The sequence below is a fragment of the Bos indicus genome, chromosome 14 (genome assembly GCF_029378745.1).
Source record: "Bos indicus isolate NIAB-ARS_2022 breed Sahiwal x Tharparkar chromosome 14, NIAB-ARS_B.indTharparkar_mat_pri_1.0, whole genome shotgun sequence".
Taxonomy (NCBI): domain Eukaryota; kingdom Metazoa; phylum Chordata; class Mammalia; order Artiodactyla; family Bovidae; genus Bos; species Bos indicus.
Window position 1 is genome coordinate 22,769,654 of NC_091773.1, and position 25,384 is coordinate 22,795,037.

Genomic DNA, 25,384 nt, shown 5'->3' on the forward strand with positions numbered 1-25,384 from the left:
CCTTCTCCAATGCATGAAAGTGAAAAGTGAAAGTGAAGTCGCTCAGTGCCTATCACTTGGAATGGTGAATTTTAGAGGGAATAATCCCATTTTTCATTATCAAAAAGAGAGGGAAAGACATTGCATGAAGAAATTATGAGATTAGAAACGATCAAAACGGATAACTATTTTTAGAGCTAACAAACGTTTATTGAGTTTCTTCCTTATTCTCCAGAGTTTAGTGACTTTTCTCTCCTCAAACTGGAGGAATTCATCTCTATTTTGTTGTTCTTACATATTGTGTTTTTATTTGTATATGTCGTTGTGTCCTCTAATTGGCCATACAAATCAAAGCCAGAGTTTTATTGTATCCAAAACAAGAACAGACTATAGAGGTTGCTTAATTCATATTTGCATTATGGGAGAGAACAGACAACAGACATTTGTTCTTACCTAAAAGAAACTCACTTTGCAGGGCAGAGACCTGAATGCAGTTATCTTTTACAAATAATAGATGCTATTGGAAATTTCAGTCCAGTCTCACAAAACCTATTTTTCAGAACTCCTAAATCTTATAAGAAAACTTTTTTTTTTTAAGAAAACTTTTTAAAGCAACAAAAAGTGAAATGTTTTCTAATCTTAGATTTTTAAATGCCATAAAAAGAGGTGATTTTGATGATCTGAAGGGTGTGTAGATTACTCCTTTGGCATCTGGTTCTTGAATGTTTTGCTCTACAACCCTTGAGTCATTTATGTGAACTCTACTGGTGAAAATTGGTTTATGTTTATTTTTGCTTTATTTAAAAATTTATTTTATTTATGTATTTATTTTTAGCTGTGCTGGGTCTTCATTACTGCACGTGGGCTTTCTCTAGTTGCGGCAAGCAGGGGCTACCCTTCATTGTGGTGTGCTGGCTTCTCATTTCAGTGGCTTCTCTTGTTGCAGAGTGTGGGCTCTAGAGCATGAGCTCAGTAGTTGTGGCACGCAGGCTTAGCTGCTCAGGGGCTTGTGGGGTCCCCCAGGACCAGGGATGGAACCTGTGTCTCCTGGATTGGAAGGCAGATTCTTAACCACTGGACCACCAGGGAAGCCCCTGGTTTCTGTTTAAATGTAAATAGACTTGTAAGAATTGCCCTCTTTTCCAACACCACTTTAGAGTGTTTCCAAAGCACTCATGTGTCAGCTTTCCATCCTCACTTACAGGGGCAGGCAGCTCTGGAGGTAATGAGCACACACTGACCTCTACTCATGTGAAAGCCCTCTGAGATGCAGAGTCCTGTGTCCACTCGCTCAGCCAATCACTGGCCTCTGTTTCCGGATCTTATGGAGCAGGGTGAAGCACATAGTGGGCTTTGTGCAAACAGCTTCTAAATTTGTCAAGAGGACTTGCAGCAAAATTATATTCTTGTGAAATGACTGGTTTTAAGTTCTATCCTTCAGTGTTGCTCATATTTATGAAATAATGTTCTCTTGATTATAGGGTATAGGAGACAGTGACTGTCATTTTAAAATTAAGAAGAACTTGAGAAATGCATGTATAAGCCTGGAATCGGTGAAGAGCCCAGGGTTGTTTGTTGGACTTCGGTCAGATGGAAAGGCAAAGCCAGTTGTTTATACTGAGAACGGGAGTGTTTTCTTCTATCCACAAGTCATCAAATGTACGTTTACCCTGAAATGTTTCCATTTTGATTTGTTTTGTCATGGTGTGTGTACAATGACTGATAATTTCACTGTATTTACATTTTTGTTATTCTAGAAGCAGTGAAAAAGGCATAATAAAAACACATCTCAAATTCTCAGATGTTTAATGTTAGGTATAAAGTTTTTTGCTACATTAAGCTCTTTTGTAGTTGTTTAAATTGGGTGTGTGTATGTGTGTATGTGTATGCATGCTTGTATTTTGTTATTTACGGATATCTCGTATACAGAGCGGAGAAGGCAGTGGCACCCCACTCCAGTACTCTTGCCTGGAAAATCCCATGGACGGAGGAGCCTGGTGGGCTGCAGTCCACGGGGTCGCTAACAGTCGGACACGACTTCACTTTCACTTTTCACTTTCATGCATTGGAGAAGGAAATGGCAACCCACTCCAGTGTTCTTGCCTGGAGAATCCCAGGGACAGGGGAGCCTGGTGGACCGCAGTCTATGGGGTCGCAGAGTCGGACATGACTAATGTGACTTAGCAGTAGCAGCATATACAGAGAGGGGATGGAGCTGTTAGAAACATTCTCAGCTTCATTGTGATTAATTTTTAATGTTCACAGTGTAAAAGGAGATAAAAAGATCAGCACTAATGGGATTTGAATTAAAATAGGATTTGGGATAAAAATTCTAAGAATGGGATAGAAGTGTGAATATTTTGAAACTGGTTTCCCTCATATTTAAGTTCAGGTTTTCTAGCAAAGTGAAGTAAGGTTTTAAGAGCTTTGTTTAAACAACTGAAGCTTAGAACATATTTGCCTAAGCAAAGGTTAATTGGGGAAACTCTAATGTGTTCTTAAATTATCTCAAAATTCACTTTGTGATATAATTTTTACCCTGTTTAGTCCCATGGATTTTGGCTTAATCAAAATCTAGATGATTTTCTTTGTCCGTCTGTCTCTTACTTAACTTCTCTTTTCTTAACAAGGTCTACCTATACTTTATATGGAGATAGATATAAAATTCTCATCATTTTTAAAATGTATATCCTATCAGATGAGTGATACATAAATATAATATGTATCTTGGGGGTAGTATATATAATATCTGTATTTTTATCTATTGTTGTTGTTGATCAGTCACTCAGTTGTGTCTTTGACTATATGGACCTTTGTTGGCAAAGTGATGTCTCTGCTTTTTAATACACTGTCTATGTTTGCCATAACAAGCAGCAAGCATCTTTTAATTTCATAGCTAGGTTGGGGATATCTATTTCTGAACAAGATGACAAAACAACTTGCTTCTAAATAAAAGGCAGAAAACTAGCTAATGTTTTCTTCATTTGTAGGTGTGTGTGTATATATATATATATATATATATATACTTTTTTGATTCTTAAATTTCCATTAAATTCACATAAAGCATTTTTGAACAACGTTTAGTCAGGTTTACCTTTTGATGTAGGCAATGTACCCATTTAGAAGCTATAAGAAAAACATCTTGAATAAGTCATTCAATTCATATTATGGCATTAAACTATTGCTTAGACTTAAAAGGAATGCACAGATTTAATAGGGATACCACTCATGTGCAGCCCACTGCTATAAAAAAATCATTTTTCTGGTTACTATGTAGTGCAGAGTAAAGAGCTCTGACGGCATCAAAGTGGACACAATAGCAAAGCTTAAACTTGCATAGATGAGCAGATGGTGGGTTTTCTGAGAAGAAACAAGTGGTTTGAGAGGATAAAACTTTTCCAAATCTTAATTTCAGTTGGCAGAGAAAACCCAAGTGGTATGTCTGTAACACCCAGCCAAGAAGAGGAGAAGATCCTTGAGTCAAGAAACCAGCAAGAAATGCCGTCAGAACCAGAGGCCAGAGGAGCCCCATCTCCTTCAACTGCACGTAAGAAACAGCTGTTCTCTCTTCTCTTGGTTTCTTTGTCTGCACTGCTTTTTCTGTGTCTACCTCAGGAAGAGCCCCACATTATTTTTATACTATAGGTCACATTATACCACGTGAACTTGCTTTTCGCCTGTTATCTTGCTTTTTCATGCTTCGGTTTTATATTGCAGAGAATTATGTATATTTTAAAATGTTTCTTTCTTTCTCTTGAATTCAGTGTTCACTCTAGAACAATACTTGAAAGGAAAGTGGTATTAAATGATGTTACCTACAAAATATTTTATGAATAACAGCAAATTCTCACCAAAGACTAAGCAACGACAAAAATAACTTCCCCCACTTTCCTGATACAGAAATTAAGGCACGAATAAAGTACTCTGGGCCTCAGAAGTTTGGAGTTTTAGTTTCCGTCTCTCAGTGTGTTTAATTATTTTCCTCGCTCTTAAATGTATTATGTTCTGTGTGACTGACAAGCAAGATGAATGATATCTGACAAATTCTGTGCATCAGAATGTAGTCATCTTTGGGCAAAATGAAATGATGACCACTGTCTGTGAACCATTTTTATTAAATCCATCTTGAGAGACAGGTATAATGTTATCTTTAAAAAAGCTGCTTTCCGAAAATGAGTTATTGCATGTGCTCTCTGTTCTTTAGAAAGTGACAGAACATAGATGTTTCTTGCTGAAAACCCCATGGTCAACCAGAGGGGAGGGGAGTTAGCCTTTCGGTTTTCATTGCATTGGACCAGGCCCAGTTTTGTATTTCATGTCATGTTGTGAATTCTTGGAGCCATGTGACAAATCACACTGCATGAAAAACATATATTTAGTTCCATTTTTTTCACAGATGGGGAATTTAATCTTGTGTCAGGAAGTAAGGGCCCCTAAATCTGGAATGGCCACATTAAGTAAAATTTTCCTTGGTTGAAAATAGCATGCTTAAAAAAAAACAGAAAGAAAAGAAAATAGCATGCTAGTTGAAATTTCTAGGAATAGTTTTTTTTTTTTTTTGTGAGTAGCAAAATACTTAAGAGAAAAATCTTCTACATATTTTATGCAAATTTGTTCTGGCAGAAACATTTAAAAATGTTACCATTGTTAATTTTTTTAAGGTGTACAGCTTATTGTTTTGATACATTTATGTACTGCAATACTACTCCCATTGTAACATTAGCTAACACCTCTATCATTATATGTTTATTTCTTTGTGATGAGAGTAATTAGGATCTAGTCTCTCAATAAATTTGATGTTTATCATACAATCTTGTTGTCTGTAATCACTACAAGGTGCATGAGTTCTCTAGGTCTTATTTGCAAGTTTGTACCTTAAATATCTCTCCTAATTCTCCCCCTACTCCTGTCCTTGGTAACCACCATTTTACTTTCTATTTTCATGAGCTGAGCTCTTTTAAGATTCCATGTAACAGTGATATCATATTTGTCTCTTTCTGACTTGTCTTACTCAGCACAGGGTCTTCAGGGTCCATCTGTGTTGCTGCAATGGCAGCATTTCCTTTTTTCTCATGGCTGAATAATAATTTCTATGTATTATTATTATTTGTGTGTTATATACATTTCCATTCTCCACACATCTGTTTGGGGGCACTTAGGTTGTTTCCACATCTTGGTTATTATGAATAAGGCTGCAATAAACATGTGAATACACATATATCTTTGATACCATTTTCATTTTCTTTGGGTAAATAACCAGAAGTAGAATTACTGGATTGTATGGCAGTTTTGTTTTTAACTTCTTGAGAAACCTCCATACTGTTTTCGGTAGTAGCTGTACCAATTTACATTCTCCCAAACAGTGCACAACTGTTCTCTTTTCTCTATATCCTCACCAGCACTTGTTATTTCTAGTCTTTTTGATAATAGCCATTCTAACAGGTGTGAGGTAATACCTCATTGCGGTTTTATTTTGTAGTTCCCTGCTGATGAGTGATGTTGAACATCTTTTCATGTACTTGTTGACCATTTGGATGTATTCTTAGGAAAATGTCTCTTTAGTTCCTGTCCTTTTAAAAATTGAATTCTTTGGGTTTTGCTATTGAGTTATTTTTTAAATAGTTTGGATGTTAATCCCTTATCAATGCTACTGTTAAGTTTTTAAGGATTGAAAATAAGTTTTACAGTGAGGCAGAGCAGGCCAAGTTATTTTCAAAAGTGATAAAATTAGGCTTCATGATAAGTATAGACCTTTAAAAATCATTCTTTCATTTAATAAATCATCAAATATGTGTTGTGTGCCAACTAAACAGATGTAAGGTCATACAGTGATAGTCAAAACATCTGACTTCTTGAAACAAAACATCTGACCTTTTATCTAGTGAGTCAGATAAGCATGGAGCAGTTACTCAAAAACATGGGGTTAAAATGGATAAATAAGATGAAGACAATATCTAGGGCATGCCAGACACAGAATTAAGATTAAATCATTAATTCATTGTACAAAGAGTTACAAGTTCTTTATTGTGGTTGATAGTAATGCAGTAGAAATGGAGAGTGAGCCAAAATGGATAGAGAAGACTGAGTGTTATTTTTCTTGTGAAGGAGGGCATGAAAACCCACTCCAGTATTCTTACCTGGGAAATCCCATGGAGAGAGCAACCTGGTGGCCTACAGTCCATGGGGTCGCCAAAAGTTGGACACGACTGAGTGAGTGAGCATGATGAGTGTAATGTATGAAGCCATTCTAAATGCTGACATGGCACAAGTTTTGGATTTAGACATTGAATCCTGGAAATCCAGATGATAAAGCTCTCCTACTACACATGCCATCTACAAAGTGCCCACTTGTTTAAACTTTGTCTTCTCTGGTTGCACTGGAAATGATTTTTTAAGTATCTATGGCTTAGCTGGGAAAAAAATCTCTTCCTCCATGAGTATTACCTGAAAGACTCCCATTCATTTCTGAGTAATTAGATCATGACTCTCTCTAGGGGTCTTCTTTCTACTTCCATCAGACAGTAGTTAAAAGTTGTTTGATAGGGATTGCATTGAATCTATAAATTGCTTTGGGTAGTATACTCATTTTCACTATATTGATTCTTCTAATCCATGAATATGGTATATTTCTCCATCTATTAGTGTCCTCTTTGATTTCTTTCACCAGTGTTTTATAGTTTTCTATATATAGGTCTTTAGTTTCTTTAGGTAGATATATCAAGCTACCAATGGTATCCTTCACAGAGCTAGAACAAATAATTTCATAATTTGTATGGAAATACAAAAAAACCTCAAATAGTCAAAGCAATCTTGAGAAAGAAGAATGGAACTGGAGGAATCAACCTGCCTGACTTCAGGCTCTACTACAAAGCCACAGTCATCAAGACAGTAGGGTACTGGCACAAAGACAGAAATATAGATCAATGGAACAAAATAGAAAGCCCAGAGATAAATCCATGCACCTATGGACACCGTATCTTTGACAAAGGAGGCAAGAATATACAATGGATTAAAGACAATCTCTTTAACAAGTGGTGCTGGGAAAACTGGTCAACCACTTGTAAAAGAATGAAACTAGAACACTTTCTAACACCATACACAAAAATAAACTCAAAATGGATTAAAGATCTAAACGTAAGACCAGAAACTATAAAACTCCTAGAGGAGAACATAGGCAAAACACTCTCCGACATATATCACAGCAGGATCCTCTATGACCCACCTCCCAGAATATTGAAAATAAAAGCAAAAATAAAGAAATGGGACCTAATTAAACTTAAAAGCTTCTGCACAACAAAGGAAACTCTAAGCAAGGTGAAAAGACAGCCTTCAGAATGGGAGAAAATAATAGCAAATGAAGCAGCTGACAAACAACTAATCTCAAAAATATACAAGCAACTCCTGCAGCTCAATTCCAGAAAAATAAATGACCCAATCAAAAAATGGGCCAAAGAACTAAACAGACATTTCTCCAAAGAAGACATACAGATGGCTAACAAACACATGAAAAGATGCTCAACATCACTCATTATCAGAGAAATGCAAATCAAAACCACTATGAGGTACCATTTCACGCCAGTCAGAATGGCTGTGATCCAAAAGTCTACAAGCAATAAATGCTGGAGAGGGTGTGGAGAAAAGGGAACCCTCTTACACTGTTGGTGGGAATGCAAACTAGTACAGCCACTATGGAGAACAGTGTGGAGACTCCTTAAAAAACTGGAAATAGAACTGCCTTTTGACCCAGCAATCCCACTGCTGGGCATACACACTAAGGAAACCAGAAAGGAAAGAGACACATGTACCCCGATGTCCATCGCAGCACTGTTTATAATAGCCAGGACATGGAAGCAACCTAGATATCCATCAACAGATTAATGGATAAGAAAGCTGTGGTACGTATACACAATGGAGTATTACTCAGCTATTAAAAAGAATACATTTGAATCAGTTCTAATGAAGTGGATGAAAATGGAGCCTATTATACAGAGTGAAGTAAGCCAGAAAGAAAAACACCAATACAGTATACTAACGCATATATATGGAATTTAGAAAGATGGTAACGATAACCCTGTATACGAGACAGCAAAAGAGACACTGATGTATAGAACAGTCTTTTGGACTCTGTGGGAGAGGGAGAGGGTGGGATGATTTGGGAGAATGGCATTGAAACATATGTAATATCATATATGAAACGAGTCGCCAGTCCAGGTTCGATGCACGATACTAGATGCTTGGGGCTGGTGCACTGGGACAACCCAGAGGGATGGTACGGGGAGGGAGGAGGGAGGTGGGTTCAGGATGGGGAACACGTGTATACCTGTGGCGGATTCATGTTGATATATGGGAAAACCAATACAATATTATAAAGTTAAAAAAAAAAGTTGTTTGGCACAAGAAATATCTTCCTCCTAGTTTTGCAATTTAGCTGTCATGCTATATAGATTTGGGTCACATTAGCCACTGATATTAAAATCATGTTAGTTGAAAAACACTTCAGAAAACTTATTTCATACTTTGAAAGACATCAGAAACAACTAACGGCTGAGATTAAGAATGAGATTATGTTTGTCAGTGAGCGTCCAGAATGGGGCCAGATTTTCATAGTTTGGGAAATTAGGTATTACAGGTAAAATAAGACTATCCTCTGTATTTTAAATGCTCATCTATTAAAAAAGAAAAATAGAGCTACTTTTATCTACATGGAAGGAAGACAGAGATTTAGAACTTATAATACCACACATATACAATAAATGATACTTTTGTAGTGGTAAACAGAGGCGCAGTGCTATTAAATTTGCAGCTTTTTCCTTCAGGGCTAAGTTGAATTTTTGTGTTCATTTTATTAGGGTAAGTAGAGTTCAAGGAAGAAGTACTGTTTTTAAAAGGATATTTTTCATTATGGAAAATTTCAAACATGTAAAAGTAGAGGGGATCAAGTAATGAATACTCATATATGCATTACTCAGTTTCAAATAATGCCAATATCTGCCTAATTTTGTTTGTTTAGGACTATAGATTTTATTCAGAAACACCTTGAAGGAGCCTGCCAGCTAATCCAGAGACCCCATCAAATGTTCTTCCAGCTTAGAATATTTTAAACTTCTAGTCAACAAAAGCGAGTGCTTTTATATTTCTCAAATGGATAAATTTATGGTCTGAGACTAATGGACTTTGGTTCATTTCCAAAAGATCAGGGCATTAGATTGAATTCATATTTAATTGATAACAGCAGAAACTTTGATACATTGTTCTGTATTATAGATTATACCATATTAAGTCATCAGTTTTTGTAATATGAGTGCACTCTGACAATATGTTATGTTTGTGCAAATACTTCATGTTTGTGAAAATGTGAGAGCAGGAAGAAGAGGATTTGAAGATTTGCAACTCGTTTGCAGATTAAGTCAAACAAACAAGCTCAACATAGACACACAGAAGCACATGTACATAATTGTGTGTTCATACCCCAAAATCTGAAACCAAGTAACCATAATGTCTTGACCCTGCTCCAAGGTTTGTTCATCTGTTTACTGTTTTCTGCTCACTGGCCTTCCCACCCAAATCTCTCCCTGCTCCGTATGGCTCACCCCTTTCAGACTGATGTTTTTAGTGTGCCAACCATCTTGCCCCCAGACTTTAGCAAACGGTGCCTGCACAGTGCTGTGCCCACTCCTTCTCCACCTACCCAGTGCCCTCCACCATCTCACTGTCTCCGTCTCCCTTCATCTCACGTGACACCTCTGTGACGTCATGGTCAACACATCACCACATGTGGTCCTTCCATTGTGCCCGCTGCTTCAAGCCTTGCGTGTTTGGTTGAGCTATTCCCTTCACCGGGAAAGATCGTCCCTTCTTCTTTCTGCAAAATTCTAACTCCTCCTTGTAAACCCAGCATGCGGTTCCCTCTGTGACACCTCCCTGCCTCCCCTCCATAGTCAAACACTCCCTCCTTTCTGCTACTTTGCCACTTCATAGTTTTTCTTTTGTTTTCCATTAGTGTGTCTGCTTGTTTGAAATTAAATACCTCTATATCTGCCCTTCTCAATAGTCAGTGTGTATCTCCAAGGTCAGATTCTTATTATTTTTCAGATTTTTCTTCTCCTCTGTTAATACTTAGAGAGCCATGAACCTAACACTGTGCCCAGAAAAATAGTAGGAACTACATAACATTTTCTTGAATTGAGTAAAGACAATCCTTTTCAATGGCTAAAGTGAAAGTGAAGTTGCTCAGTCATGTCCGACTCTTTGCGACCTCATGGACTGTAGCTTACCAGGCTCCTCTGACAATGGGGTTTTTCAGGGAAGAGTTCTGGAGTGGTTTGCAATTTCCTTCTACAGGGGATCTTCCCATCCCAGGGATCGAACCCAGGTCTCCCGCATTGTAGGCTGACGCTTTACCGTCTGAGCCACCAGGGAAGATCTTAGGTACTGAGTAAATGATTAGCCTCTTAAAGCATCTTCTACTGACCTAGATCATGGGTTGTTCTAGGGCTCACATACATGCTGTGGGGTTTTCCTCACTAGAGATCTGATTGCACTGCTGTCTCAGGTCTGAAGAAGTTCCAAGTGGGTTTCTGAGGTTCTGGATGGTTTGAGAAGAACAGTCCTTTTCTCATCTCCAGCATTTGGGTGTTGAAGGTCAGGTTGTAAATTATGTTTGACTGACTGGTGATCTTTCCTGGGTCAGTAGCCTTTGACAGTCCATCCAGTGGACTGCATAGGGTGCATGCTTGCCTGCCTGAGTTTCAAGTTTAGTTCTTGGTTGCTGCCTGTGGACTCCGGGTCGATGCCTTAAACTCTGAGTTCCAGTCTGTCCACCCATTTAATTGGGCTCAGTGCCTTTTAGGATGGTGTTAGGGGTGAGCAAGGTGATGTGATGATGCAGGTTCAGTGTTTAGGACAGTGCTTGGCACAGAGTGAAAGGCCTTGTGTCTGGGGAACTGTGTATAGAGGCACCCAGTGCCTTTCTGGTGTGTTCAAGCTCCAGGGCTTCAGAGTGTGACATACACGGTTTCCTTATTGCATGATCTGGGCATGTTAGTTAACCTCTGCCTCTTTTTCTTATCTTAAAACAGACATCATAATTTGATTTAGTTTATGGGGTGAGAAATAAATATGAAGCACTCAACACAGAACCTACTGTATAGTAGGAGCTAATAAATGGTGATTATTATTATAATTGAAGGGAAAAAAATGCCTACTGTTATAATGACAGAGATTACCCAGGATGGTAAAGAAGAAGCAACTTTTAAAAATGAATGCCTAACTAGTCAATCCTAAAGGAAATCAATCTTGAGTATTCATTGGAAGGACTGATGCTGAAGCCAAAGCTCTAATACTTTGGCCACCTGATGTGAAGAGCTGACTCATTGGAAAAGACCCTGATGCTGGGAAAGATTGAGGGCAGGAGGAGAAGGGAGCGACAGAGGATGAGATGGTTAGATAGCATCACTGACTGGATGGACAAGAGTTTGAGCAAACTCCAGGAGATAGTGAAGGACAGGGAAGCCAGGCATGCTACAGTCCATGGGGTTGCAGAGTTGGACACAACTGAGTGACTGAACAACAGCAACCGTGCAGACAGCTGTTAGGACGACCTGTGCCACAAGGACCTACAGCAATGCTGGATCTGCCCTTTACACCAAGCAGCTGAACCGTAGTTAATAGGCAACTGTCAGTTCTGGGAATGTCCCAGAAGTAAGTAAATTCCTGACCCTCCCTCAGATGATCTTCAGGTGGTTGTTCTCAGCAGGAACGTGAGAGGAAGTGACAAGTAGGAACGTTTCTCTGTTCCTTTTTAGCACCTACTTCAAGTCCTGCGTCTCTGGAAACCTCAGTGAGATTCTGACATGAAAAAGTGGTTCTGTTTAGGGATGAAGGTTCCAAGATGCTTATCCACAGCAAACACAGGAATGTGCTTCACATGGTTTACAGAAGAAGCCGCAGGAGAGGGTGTACAGGAGAGAGAGAATGAGGGGCGGGGGTGCAGAAGAGGGATTGGTCCCTTGTGCCTCAAGGAAAGTCAGCGTTCACGGAAAGTAAACGTGCTATCAGGCCACCAACCTGACCACCTAACAGGCTGCTCCCGGGGCAGGAATGTAAGAAGAGCCACAGGTTGGAGGCCTTCGTGTCAAGGTTTGTGTATTTGTTACCCTGGACATGACTCCAGTGGATAAAATAAAACTCCAGGAGAGAAAGAAGCAGAACCACAAATACGTTTTTAATGGATCAAAAAGTAATTTGCTTGTCTTGCTCTCCTCATTACCCCCTTCTGATGCTAACTGCAGCAGCCTTATCTCTGAGGCAGTGCCCAGCTGCTGGGCCACCCTCGGACTATTGTCATTGCCCTCAGGGTCTCGTGCTGGACTCAGGAGCTCCCTGTGGGGTCTTCTCTATCTCCGCCCCAGATCCATACATTTCTCATGGAAGCAGTGTTGCTGGGGAAACTGCAGAAGGTGCTGTTACTCTGTGAGGCCGGTGACAAGTCTCAGTGCTGGTTCTGCAAAAAGGTGGTGTCAGGGAGCTGGGGTGGCATCCTCATGCACCTTCCCCGGCGAAAGGTAGCTGCCCTGCAGACCTGGGGGTTGGGCGTGGCCATTCTGGGCTGCTGGTGCTCATGGTGGGCACGGGTGCTGGGGTGCACACAGCAGAGGCGCTCAGAGTGCACATCAGAGGGCAAAGGGAAGAAATCCCATGCTTCTTGATGCTTCCTCGTGGAAAAGAATATACAGCAAGGCTGAACCAGGGCAGAGAGAAAGCTCACCAGGTGTTGGTTCCTTTCATGAGTTAAGTGGGAAGAGGCGTGGCTGAAACACAAAACCCAGCGATGGGGAGGACACAGACACCTCCTGCGGGAATGTGCATCTTCTCAGTTGAACACCCACATCCTTATGGCTGTATTTTATTTCTATACCTGAACACTTCATTTTTCTGCCTTTTGTGCATAAATATAGAGTGTGTTCTCAGTCACTCAGTCGTGTCTGACTCTTTGTGACCCCATGGACTGTAGCCCGCCAGGCTCCTCTGTCCATGGGATTTCCCAGGCAAGAATACTGGAGTGGCTTGCCATTTCCTTCTCCAGGGGATCTTCCTGACCCAGGGATCGAACCCACATCTTCTGCATCACAGGTGGATTCTTTACCACTGAGCCACCTGGGAAGCCCATAGATAGAGTATACGGCACTGAATTTCTACTGTTCACACATAAGAGTTGGCTGCTTGAGGTTTGGAGCAAGCAAAATTTGCATCTGCATCAGGTAAACATTCAACTGATTATGAATTGAAGTAAATATTCTTCTTTACTATAGTGATAGGTGACTCAGTGGTAAAGACTCCACCTGCCAATGCTGGAGATGCAGGAGACACAAGTTCGACCCCTGAGTTGGGAAGATCCCTGGAGGAGGAAATGACAACCCACTGTAGTATTCTTGCCTGGAGAGTCTCATGGACAGAGGACCCTGGCCAGACTACAGTCCATAGATTCGCAAAGAGTTGGACATTACTGAGTACACACACGTGGTAGGTAGAGTTTTCTTCACTATTTGTATTAGTTTCCAGTGAATGCTGTAACAAATTATAGACTTGGTATTTTGCAGACTTGGTGGCTTGAAGCAGCAGAACTGTATTCTCTCATATGTCTGGAGGCTGTAAGTCTGAAATGCAGGTCATCAGAGCCCTGACATCTCGGGGTCGCTCTTTCTCGTCTCTTCTAGTGTCTTGGCTGGTCAGATGCTGCTCAAAGCCTGTGGTGCCCCCAGGTTTGAGTAGCTCCAGTCTCTGCCTCTGTCATCACAGGCTGTTTCCTGTTTATCTCTGTGTCTCTGTGTCGCTCCTTCTCTTCTGATGAGGACCCTAGAGCAGAGGGCTGGCTGGCCTTGCTCCAGTCTGACCTCATCTTAATCAGTTACATCTGCCGAGTGCCTCTTTCCGTGCGATGTGGTCACATCCTGAGGTTCTATGTGGACGTGAACTTGGGAGGCACCTTTAGTTCATATACTATTTGAGTGGAGTACTATCCACTGCAAATTTATTAGCATTAAATTTGGGATCTCTAGACTTTTCTGTTTATCATCAAACTTGTAGTGTTTTTGGACATGTGCCTGTGCATGTGTGTAGACTTTTAATAATGAAATAATTTTTAAAAAACCAGCAGTTACTTCTTAATAGAAATGATGTCTTTTATGAATATTTGCATGAACCCACTTTACCGCGGAGGGTCTAGGTCCGCAGACAGTTAGCAGCAGCAAAGTTTTTCAGCCTCCAATCGAGGAAGCTCTCAGTGTCACCTTCCATTCCTCCTGGCGGGTTTGGGAAGTGGCCTTGACAAGAGCTCGTGCAAACAGGTTATTGGAAATAAAGGTCTACCCTGGGCGATTCTAAATAGGAAGGGATTTATGGATGCAGAAACTGAAAAGTTAAATACAAATAAATGACATTTTAAAACAACTACCTAACTGGACTTGTCAGGGCAGAGCAGCACAACTAGCTCTGTCCTCATAAAACCAAATCATGGGGCGGTGGAGGGAGGAGACCCTGAGGCATTTTACCCTAAGGACTGAGGACAGGCAGCCCCAGCGGGCTTTCCAGGCTGAGGCTGCAGCCAACGCTTGTAAGTGTTCCAGCCTCATTTCTAGCAGGAGGCCTTTTTTTTTTTTTTGAGAACGGTTGAGATCATTTCCTTTGTGTAAAAGTGGAAGGAAAGCAGACTCCGGAAGGTGTCCACTCTGGACAGCACAGTGTCAGCAGGTCCTGGGTGCTGTCCGCAGCTGGAATGCCAGCACTGCTCCAGCCCAGGCTGCCGGTTTCCTGACGCTCAAGGCCATCTTGCTGACTGTGCGATAGGGGGTCTGCTGTTCCATGAAGGTAGCTCACCTCCCTGCAGGCCCATGAGGCTAGCGTGTGGACAGAGCGGAAAGGAAGGCCCCACCCCACCTTCAGGACTGTCTCTAGTCAACTCTCTGTCCTGCAGCAGGAGCTGCTGGGGCCACAGATTGGGGCGGCTGACAGGTCAGGAGGCTGCAGACTCGGCTTCTCTCTGCTCCCTGGCCGCCCCATGCCCTTCTCAGCTCCGAAGCACTGCCTGGAGCCTCTCGGGCTCTCACCAGTGTCTTTACTGTGAGCTAAGAAGAGGGCTGTCCCCTCTGCCTGGAACCTGCCCTCCAGCCTGCGGCTGGGTTCAGTAAACCTTTACCAAAGCACATGACACTAACCCGCTACTTCTGGGTCACGTTTCTGTGTTTACATCTAGCCTACCTCTTCCAGCTCTCAGAAGACTTTTCTCAAGTTCAGATCCATTGTTTTTCTGTTTTTCTGTTCAGCATCCTCCATGTTTCCGGAAATAGAATAAGTTAGAATTGTGTGTGTGTTCACCTGAGCCTAAGGGCATGTGCTCATCAAGACACCCTAAGTATTGTGGGAAATCACATGAAAGAAGGGGCTGGAGATTAGAGCACAGGACCTAAAAGGTTTAACTATGTCTTGACTTTCCTGGTAGCTTAGTGGTAGAGGGTCTGCCTGCAGTGCCGGAGAGGCAGAAGACACAGGGTTCAATCCCTGGGTCAGGAATATCCCCTGGAGAAGGAAATAGCAATCCATTCCAGTATGCTTGCCTGGGAAATCCCACAGGCAGAGAAGCCTGGTGGGCAACAGTCCATGGGGTTGCGAGGAGAGTCAGATATGCCTGAGTGTGCACATGAACACACACACACACACACACACATACACACACACTGCTTATTGAAATACCCTTCGACACCCAGGGTGAAGTGCTGCCCATGCCACAAAGCTTTCTCCCCTTGTCCAATCAGAGGGGAGCTCATCTCTGGAAAGTTCTCCAGCCTTTACTCAGACTTCCACATGGTGCTGACACCTGCCAGTGGCCACCATCCTTGTGAACCGTTTGCCTCACATGCTAGATGATAACCATCCTAAGAGCGGGGTCACACGCATTTGTTTTTATTCTTCAACATGGATTCTTACACCAAGTAGGGACTCAGCCAGTTGTAAAAGTGGAAGGAAGGAGGGAGTAGCAGGAAGAGAGGGAGGAACTAATGGAAATCACAGTGGAATCCCAGGTTGGAAGAAACCTCACAGGTCACCTAATGAGTCCTCAGACGTGTCATTAAAAATTGTTTATGTATTCTTTGCTTTCAAACTAGTTCAGCCCATGTTGTTGTTGTTCAGTCACTCAGCCAGTGTCCAACTCTACAACCTCATGGAATGCAGAACCCCAGGTTTCTCTGTGCTTCACTACCTCCCAGAGTTTGCTCAGATTCATGTCCATTGAGTTGGTGATGGCATTCAGCCATCTCATGCTCTTTGGCCCCCTTCTCCTCCTGCCCTCAATCTTTCCCAGCATCAGGGTCTTTTCCAATGAGTTGGCTCTTTGCATCAGGTGACCAAAGTATTGGAGCTTCAACTTCAGCATCAGTCTTTCCAATGAGTATTCAGGATTGATTTCCTTTAGGATTGACTGGTTTGATTTCCTTGCAGAAGGGACTCTCAAGAGTCTTCTCCAGCACCACAGTTCAAAAGCATCAATTCTTCAGTGCTCAGCCCATGTACAAATGATTTCATTTTCCCTTTCTGGAAAAGAGGGGGGGAATAATGAATAACATGGATAAGAAAGGAGGTTAAAATTTTGATAAGGTACAGAAATATAAAATACTATTTTGTAGGGGAGAGAAAATAATAAAAATTATCATGAGACAGTGAGCAATCATTTAACTCTACTGATTTTTTTTTTCCCCAAACGAGGCCACTGTTAATCATATCTTGCTATTCTGAGCATGTATTTGTGCTGCTGCTGGCTCCCGGGCTCTCTTTGTCAGTTTGAGCCAGTTCTTGGTACGAAAGTGACAAGTGGCGATGGTGGAAACTGACAGAATGAGGCACAGGCAGAAGTTCTGCTCATCTCTCGGATTGGCGTGGAGACAGCCTTCTTACAAGCATTTATGTTCCTTCTGCCATTTCCCGTGTGAATGAGTGGTTGCCATATCCAAAATGTATCTCAGACACTATCTAATCTCTACCATTTTCTCACGCTCCTGCCCTACCCAAAACAGCCCACGTGTCTTAGGGCACACAGATTTCCATGGCTTGTTGACTTGAATCATAAAAGGCGAGAAAAATTTTGTTTGTGTCTCCTAGTTGTCCCAGTGAAAGGGAGTTCCCTGGTGATGGGAGCAGTGTTGAAGTGAGCTTCTGCTGTGGCTGCGTAATGGGTATGGTGTGCTTGGGCAAGCAAGCGCCTGCTGTTTGCTTTTAGTTCCACGCCTTTGACATCACGGTTCTCCCCTCCAGGCTCACTGCTCCAATACTCCCGTCTGTTCACTGACTTCGGGGGGATGTTCGAGTCCTGATGTGAAACGTGGTTCTCGGTTCTCAACAACTGGCCTTGGCTAATTGCTCAGCTCCTTCTGCAGGAGTTGATGGGGTAGAAACTGAAGGATGGGCTAGAAAGGTGCCCAGGCAGGAAGATAGAAGCACATGCAGAAGGGAACACTCATGTCCTGCAAACAGTTCTCATCTAGTGACTAAAATCTGTCCTGTCCTGTTCACTAGAAATGATACATGAGGAAAGAGCTGATGGCTCTTTGTAAAAATACAACTATCTTTTTAAAAAATTCATAGAAATGATAGCCACTGAAGGGAATTAAGAGTTAACACTTTTGGGCTTCCTTGGTGGCTCAGTGATGAAGAATCTGCCTGCCAATGGAGGCATGGGTTCCCCACATGCCACGGAGCATCTAAGTCTGGGCGCCGCAACTACTGAGCCTGTGGTCTGGAGCCCGCGAGCTAGAACTATTGAAGCCCATGCACCCGAGACTCCATGCTCCACAATAAAATAAGCCACCGCAGTGAGAAGCTTGTGCACTGCAATTAGAGAGTAGCCCCTGCTTGCCACAACTAGAGAAAAGCCAGCAATGAAGACCCAGAACAGCCAAAAATAAACTCTAAAAAAAAAAAAAAAAAATCACTAAAAAAAACCGAATAGTTTTGGTGATTTCAAGCCTTTAAGAATCTAAACCTGGAGCTGGCTAAGGGAGTTATTTTTAGTAGGCATCTAATGCTCAGAGGTCTCTGTGGCTTTCAGAGTCAGAGTTTGTTTTCCATCCAAGTACTAACCAGGCCCAACTCTGCTTAGCTTCAGAGCTTGTTTTAGTCCAGCAGTTTCTGAAGAAAAAAAAAAAAATCACAGTAGAAACTTCCCGTAAGTGGACTACACAAGACTAGAGTATGATTTTTTAAAATATTAATTGGTCAGTCAGTAAACTCAGGTTTGGTTGCAAGGATGAGAAATTCATTAAAGCTCATTTTAGAAATGGCAATTTTGAAGGTACCTCTCATGGAACCCAGCTTCAGGAAATAAAGCTGGACTTGGTAAGCTGGAAAGCCAGCAGACAGCCAGTCATGCTCTCTGGATTGTCAAGGTGTCACTTCACTGAAAGCCTGCTGTCTTGTCTCTGGATGAGCTGCTTCTGGAATGTTCTTCTCACCCATCTCTTTGGGTTGCAGTCACCTTGGGTTCCGGAACACCAATCAGCCTTAACAGTATGGGCACTGTGATGCCTCCTGGGGCGGCATTCTCAGATCACCGTTTCTGTAACTGAGGTCAAAATATTTAGAGAGAACACCTGATGAACTAATCTGTCCTCCAATTGGCTAGGATGAGAGGCAGGTCATTTGGTATAAACCTTGCTCTCCAAGGGTTGTTTCTTCTGAAAAGAGGGGCCTGGGTGGGAGAGGGCCATCGCCTGAATTACTGTATTTGGCAATGAGAGAGTATAATAGTGTAATATACTTTAATAGCATATATATAGTATAAGTATATATATTTATAATATAATGTATAATATATATAATATATATGTAATATGTATATATGTAAAATATAATATATATAATGTATAATATAATATATACAGTGCATACTTATATAGGGCTTCTCAGGTGGCGCTAGTGGTAAAGATCCCACCTGCCAATGCTGGAGACACAAGAGATGGTGGGTTTGATTCCTGGGTTGGGGAGATCCCCTGGAGGAGGGCATGGCAACCCATTCCAGTATTCTTGCCTGGAGAATTCCATGGGCAGAGGAGCCTGGCGGGCTACAGTCCTTGGGGTCACAAAGAGTTGGACACCACTGAAGTTACTGAGCGAGTGAGTGAGCTTATATAGTGTATATAATATATACTCTAGTATATATTATAGTATAGCATATATAGTATAAGAATATAACAGCAACTCATATTTGCTGACCATTTATCACATGTTGGCACACATCAGATGATATACTTGAATATGTGTGTTTAATCCTGCATCCTTAATGGTGTAGGTACGATCATTATCTATAATTTACAAATGGGGAAACTGAGGCTTAGAGGTCAAGAATGTGGTTCACATGTCAGTGTGGGAGCCAGGCGGTCTGACTCCAGGTGGAATTCCAATGCACATGAAGCTGGCCTGGTCCTGGCCTATGAAGGAAGCTGTGGAGACAGTCATTTGGCTGCAAAGATGGATTCTCTCTGATGCCACGTGTGCATGCTCGGTCATGTCCAACACTTTGCAACCCCCTAGACTGTAGCCCCCACCCCGCCCCAGGCTCCTTTGTCCGTGGGATTCTCCAAGCAAGAATACTGGATGGATACCTAAGCCAAAACAAGAAAGATAGGATAACTAAAGCCTCAATAAATGCATAAAGTAAATGATATGTTGTTAGACTCTAGAGGAGGAAGAGAAAGAATACCGTGAGCTGAGGGTCAGAAGGAAAGCGGCCTCTCCCCGCCTTTGAAGGTGCAGAGAGGAGCGGTGCTGACAGCTGGGCAGCAGGTGTGTGTCCACAGGTCCCCTTCAGCCCCACCTGTTAGCATCCTCCAGTGATTTCAAGGCCACTGTGGTCAAGTCAGTCCCACAGCTTGGCCTCTGAATTCCTAAGCATTCTCAGATTGAAGGACTCCCTGACCCCAACTTAGTGACCCCCGGACAGAGCACCCCGCCATCCACCCTGCCGTGTGTTTCCCAGCAGCGCCTTGTGCCCCAGCCCTGTGGCATCTGCTCTGTATGTCTCGGCCACTACCACTCTCTCTCCCCATGGTGCCGTCCCAACCTCTTGCTGCCCATCAGGCGTCTGCTCACTGACCAACTGTCAGCCCAGTCAGCACTTCTTTGCTGAAAGGTTTTTGTTCTTCATTCTTTGTACTTGCCAGTTCTGGCCACTCAGAGTCAGTCAGTCTCCCCTCCGGCTCCGGTAACACCTGTAAGCATCTCTCGCATCACCTGTGACTTTGCACAGTTACGTCTTTGCACATTGGTTTCTTCTTTGACACTGAGAACTCCTTCAGCTCAGGTGCCCCATCTCTCCTGTCCTTCTGCAGCACTCAGCAAGGAGCCTGGCACACAGAAGACTCTTTCTGAGTGTCTACTGCCTGGGAGGATGGATGGAAGAAGCGTGGCATAACTGTAACAGTGGTTCTTACGGGATAATAGTAATGTTTATGTACCGCTTAGTAAGACATCAGTGTGTCCGCCTCCCCACACCTTGAGGCAGGTGATCTCGTCAAGGAAACTGAGCTCACAAGGCCAGAAAGTGGTGGAACTGGGTCTCTGAGCCTAGCCTTCTTCTGCACAAGCTGTTTCTAACTCGGAGGCTGGGCTGGTTTAGAGGGATGTGGCCAGGACCAGCTCCTACTCCCCACAGGCACATTTCCCAAGGGGGGATATTAGCCCTGAATTTTAAGGTAATGTGATTCTTTTTGGAGACGCTGAGGGAAAGCTACTAAAGGAAGCTATGTGAAAGCAAGACAGAGGCCCACCCTCAGGATGTACTGAAATGGTGGCACCTACCTTTCTGTGCCAGATACCCTTGGACCACAGGGCAGCCACCCTCTGGCCCCGCCAGGCATCAGGCTCAGGGTTTTTGGCTGCTTTTGGCCCCGTCACAGCCCATCCTGAGCAGTGACCGTGGTGGGCGGTGGGCAGGACCGAGCCGCAGGTCTGCTGCTGCTACTGCTAAGTCGCTTCAGTCGTGTCCGACTCTGTGCGACCCCAGAGACAGCAGCCCACCAGGCTCCCCTGTCCCTGGGATTCTCCAGGCAAGAACACTGGAATGGGTTGCCATTTCCTTCTCCAATGCATGAAAGTGAAAAGTGAAAGTGAAGTCGCTCAGTCGTGTCCGACTCTTAGCGACCCCATGGACTGCAGCTTACCAGGCTCCTCCGTCCATGGGATTTTCCAGGCAAGAGTACTGGAGTGGGCTGCCTTTGCCTTCTCTGGAGCCACAGGTCTAGCGGTGCTTTATTCTTCAAGCCACAGTGATGGTGTCATTTCCCACAGGTATGAGTAAATGGTAGATTGAACTGTGCTTGACTTTATAAAAAGCTCTTTCTATAGTTACCTTTTAACTTTCAACATCAATGCAGAATCAAACTCATTGTAAACATAGAGAAAAAATAATAATTTTATCTCCTTTCTGCTCTCTCTTTTTTCTTTCCCTCAGATGGCTTCCATTTATGTCTCAGGGCATAATCCATGCAGAGATTGACTTGGTCTTCAAGGTGAGGATCAATGACAGCTGCAGTAGAAGAAAGTACAAGCTGACTTTGGTACAACGGACATCAAGGACACTCCCAGGTGTCCCCAGAGCATTCCCTTCCACAGCTTATGTTTCACATCAAATTATACACAGAAGAGTGTGTAAGGTGTGTCTGGGCAATGCACAGGCACTCCTGTGAGTTAACAATCAACCCAAGGATTTGCTTCCATTTAAGAGTTAAAGTCACACTTTTTTTTCCTATCACTTATAATGTCATTAAACAGATCTATTATTAACTGCACTTCACTTTTATTTTTGCAGAAATACAAATAAATCATCAACCTGAAATACAAGAAGCAAATGGCAAATGCTGTTGCCACTTTTTGTCTATTTAATCATCTGGAAATAATTTATTTCTGTTCCAAGATTACCTACCTCAAACAATTTTTAGTATATTCTGAGTTTAAACTATTGACTAAAAAACACTTAAAATGATTGTAGAAACAGGTATTAAGTCATGGTCTGATTTATAAACTAACAAAAGCCACATTAGCCACAGATGCTTTTTCCCTTCAATAATTTAAATATATGGGAAAATAATTATTTTTCAAAGGGTTAATTTCTATTAATTATACTCTTTTTTTTACCACTAACTTTGCATACTGATTTCTCAGTTTTATTTTTAAGTCTTTTGAGTTTAGCTTTTTCTATTAGATCTTCTTCAAATCAACCTGTGATTGTTATTAACATGTTTACATTTTAAAGGTGATCCAAGTGGGGTCGGTAAATACATATTCCTTAATATGCATGTCAAGTCATCAAACCTCTATGTTTTCAAAAGTGTTTGTACTGTGTATGATAATTTGAAACTAGGCAGGGTTTAATGCTGACATTGTTGTATTCATGAAATCCTATATTGACCAGGATGGCCACTGAGATGAAGACATGACATTCAAGCTGATAATTATCTTTATTAATATTAGAAACTTCATTTTGGCTTATATTTTACTTTTTGTTTTTTAGTTATTTACAGAGGAAAGGCTTTATGTGTATTAATATAAACAGAATTTTACTAATGTACTGAAATCTTTTAGTAATTTTAAGGAGTCTTAAAAGGTTTGTGTCTTACAATAAACCTTTAAGCAATAAAGCTTGGAATGACATTCTAAGTGAAAAATTATCCATTAATTCCAGAACTTGGCAAGGCATATAAGAATAATAAAAGCTAATAGTTTTAAAGCTGAAGACCTCAATTAAGGATGAAAATGTTGGAATTCTTTTGTTAATAATATTAGCCATGTAACCAATATTGTTTTTATTGTTCAGTTGCTAAATCATGTCTGACTCTTTGCGACCCCGTGGACTGCAGCATGCCAGACTCCTCTGTCCTCCACCATCTCCTGGAGTGAGCTCAAACTCATGTCCATTGAATTGGTGATGCAATCTAACCATCTCATCCTCTGCTGCCTGCTTTTCCTCTTGCCCTCAGTCTTTCCCAACATCAGTATCTTTTCCAATGCGCTGACTCCTCCCATCAGGTGTCCAAAGTATCAATATAAGTGATACCAAATATAGTGAAGTTACATTATATAGTAATGGTGGTTACCTAGGAGTTTGGTAGATAGAGTTTATCAGTGTAATTTTGATTAAAATAAACTATTGTAAGATTTTTTTTTGGTTATTATTTCAGTGGTTTCCGTTTATTCTTCTGGCCTCATTAAAATGTCTTTGTTTTTTTATAACACAAATGTGGATTAATAACAGACCTTAGTTTGTGAGACACCTTAATTATTTGTGAACGATCTTCTTTTATTTTATTTCATTTTTAAATTCTGAAGAATATTAAAGAATTTGATCTTTAATATGCCTTGGGTTACCAAAAGTGGGGTCTCTGCTCCATTTCAATATAATTCTTAGAAATTCATTAATAGACTTAGAGTTATATGAATAAGCTAATTTATGGTATGAAAAGACCTTGAGAAGTTAAGTAGCCTAATCTGACGAGGCAGGGCTACGTTGTGGTTAAGTGTTGAGGAGCAAACTCAACAATGAGTCTTGGATTTTGAAAGCATATGAGGCACATTTATGTAATTCATGCCTTTTTATGCTGCTGCAGTAGGAAGAAAGTAGACCAAGAAGCTATTTCAGTGTGATAGTAGCAGGAAAGTAAAACGAGGGATCAGCTGAGTTAAGCTCGTTTTGGGGTGATTAATAATAAATATGATGATGTACCATCACTAACTCTGTGCCACATTTAGTAAACTCCCACAATTACCTAAAGACATGTCTCCCAAGCCTAGACAGCTTATAAATGCAAATATTTATAATTCTATAGGTGAAATCATTGCCATGGCAAAATTGCGTTTCTGAGTTAGATTGGACTAGGTCATGAGATCAGAGAAGGCAATGGCAACCCACTCCAGTACTCTTGCCTGGAAAATCCCATGGACAGAGGAGCCTGGTAGGCTGCAGTCCATGGGGTCGCTAAGAGTCGGATATGACTGAACGACTTCACTTTCACTTTTCACTTTCCTGCATTGGAGAAGGAAATGGCAACCCACTCCGCTGTTCTTGCCTGGAGAATCCCAGGGATGGGGAGCCTGGTGGGCTGCCGTCTCTGGGGTCGCACAGAGTCGGACACGACTGAAGCGACTTAGCAGCAGCAGCAGGTCATGAGATAATATCTTTAATGTACTTTGCTGGATTGACTTTTCTAACTTGTCAATGCCTTCTGGGTACCTCTTATAGCTAACCACTATACTAAACCCTCTTGTTAATGCCAATAAATTTATATCTATTCTGCAATAATAAATACATTTGGTGGTGATGGTCTAGTCACTAAATTGTGTCTGACTCTTTGTGAACCCATGAACTGTAGCCTGCTAGGCTCCTCTATCCAGGGGATTCTCCAGGCAAGAATACTGGAGTGGGTTGCCATTCCCTCTTCCAGGGAATCTTCCCAACCCAGGGATCAAACCTGTGTCTCCTGCATTGCAGGCAGTGTCTTTACCAACTAAACCACCAGGGAAGCTCATCAGTTCAGTTCATTCAGTCGCCCAGTCACGTCTGACTCTTTGTGACCCCATGAATTGCAGCATGCCAGGCCTCCCTGTCCATCACAAACTCCCAGAGTTCACTCAAACTCATGTCCATTGAGTCAGTGATGCCATCCAGCCATCTCATCCTCTGTCATCCCCTTCTCCTCCTGCCCCCAATCCCTCCTAGCATCAGGGTCTTTTCCAATGAGGTGGCCAAAGTATTGGAGTTTCAGCTTCAGCATCAGTCCTTCCAATGAACACCCAGGATTGATCTCCTTTAGGATGGACTGGTTGGATCTCCTTGCAGTCCGAGGGACTCTCAAGAGTCTTCTCCAACACCACAGTTCAAAAGCATCAATTCTTCGGTGCTCAGCTTTCTTCACAGTCCAACTCTCATATCCATACATGACCACTGGAAAAACCATAGCCTTGACTAGACGGACCTTTGTTGGCAAAGTAATGTCTCTGCTTTTTAATATGTTATCTAGGTTGGTCATAACTTTCCTTCCAAGGAGTAAGCGTCAAGATTGCCGGGAGAAATATCAATAACCTCAAATATGCAGATGACACGACCCTTATGGCAGAAAGTGAAGAGGAACTAAAAAGTGATGAAAGTGAAAGAGGAGAGTGAAAAAGTTGGCTTAAAGCTCAACATTTAGAAAACGAAGATCATGGCATCTGGTCCCATCACTTTATGGCAAATAGATGGGGAAACAGTGGAAACAGTGTCAGACTTTATTTTTTAGGGCTCCAGAATCACTGCAGATAGTGATTGCAGCCATGAAGTTAAAAGTCTCTTACTCCTTGGAAGGGAAGCTCATAAATATATTTAAAT

The 25,384-nt window shown here is 41.9% G+C and overlaps 1 protein-coding gene across 5 annotated transcripts in view; it reads left to right on the top strand.

Moving 5' to 3' along the window:
• Window positions 1-23,195, top strand: part of LOC109568646 (RP1 axonemal microtubule associated) — a 211,437-nt gene extending 188,242 nt beyond the window's left edge. For 3 of the 5 annotated variants that reach the window (XM_070802550.1, XM_070802545.1, XM_070802546.1), the window contains 4 exons: window positions 1,461-1,638; window positions 3,395-3,526; window positions 13,290-13,500; window positions 21,476-23,195. In XM_070802550.1, the coding sequence (XP_070658651.1) occupies window positions 1,461-1,638; window positions 3,395-3,526; window positions 13,290-13,500; window position 21,476 (522 nt within the window). In that variant the 3' untranslated portion in view covers window positions 21,477-23,195. The remainder of the gene's footprint in view (window positions 1-1,460; window positions 1,639-3,394; window positions 3,527-13,289; window positions 13,501-21,475) is intronic. The other 2 variants (XM_070802549.1, XM_070802548.1) reach the window with 2 other exon arrangements.
• Window positions 23,196-25,384: the final 2,189 nt, after the last annotated feature.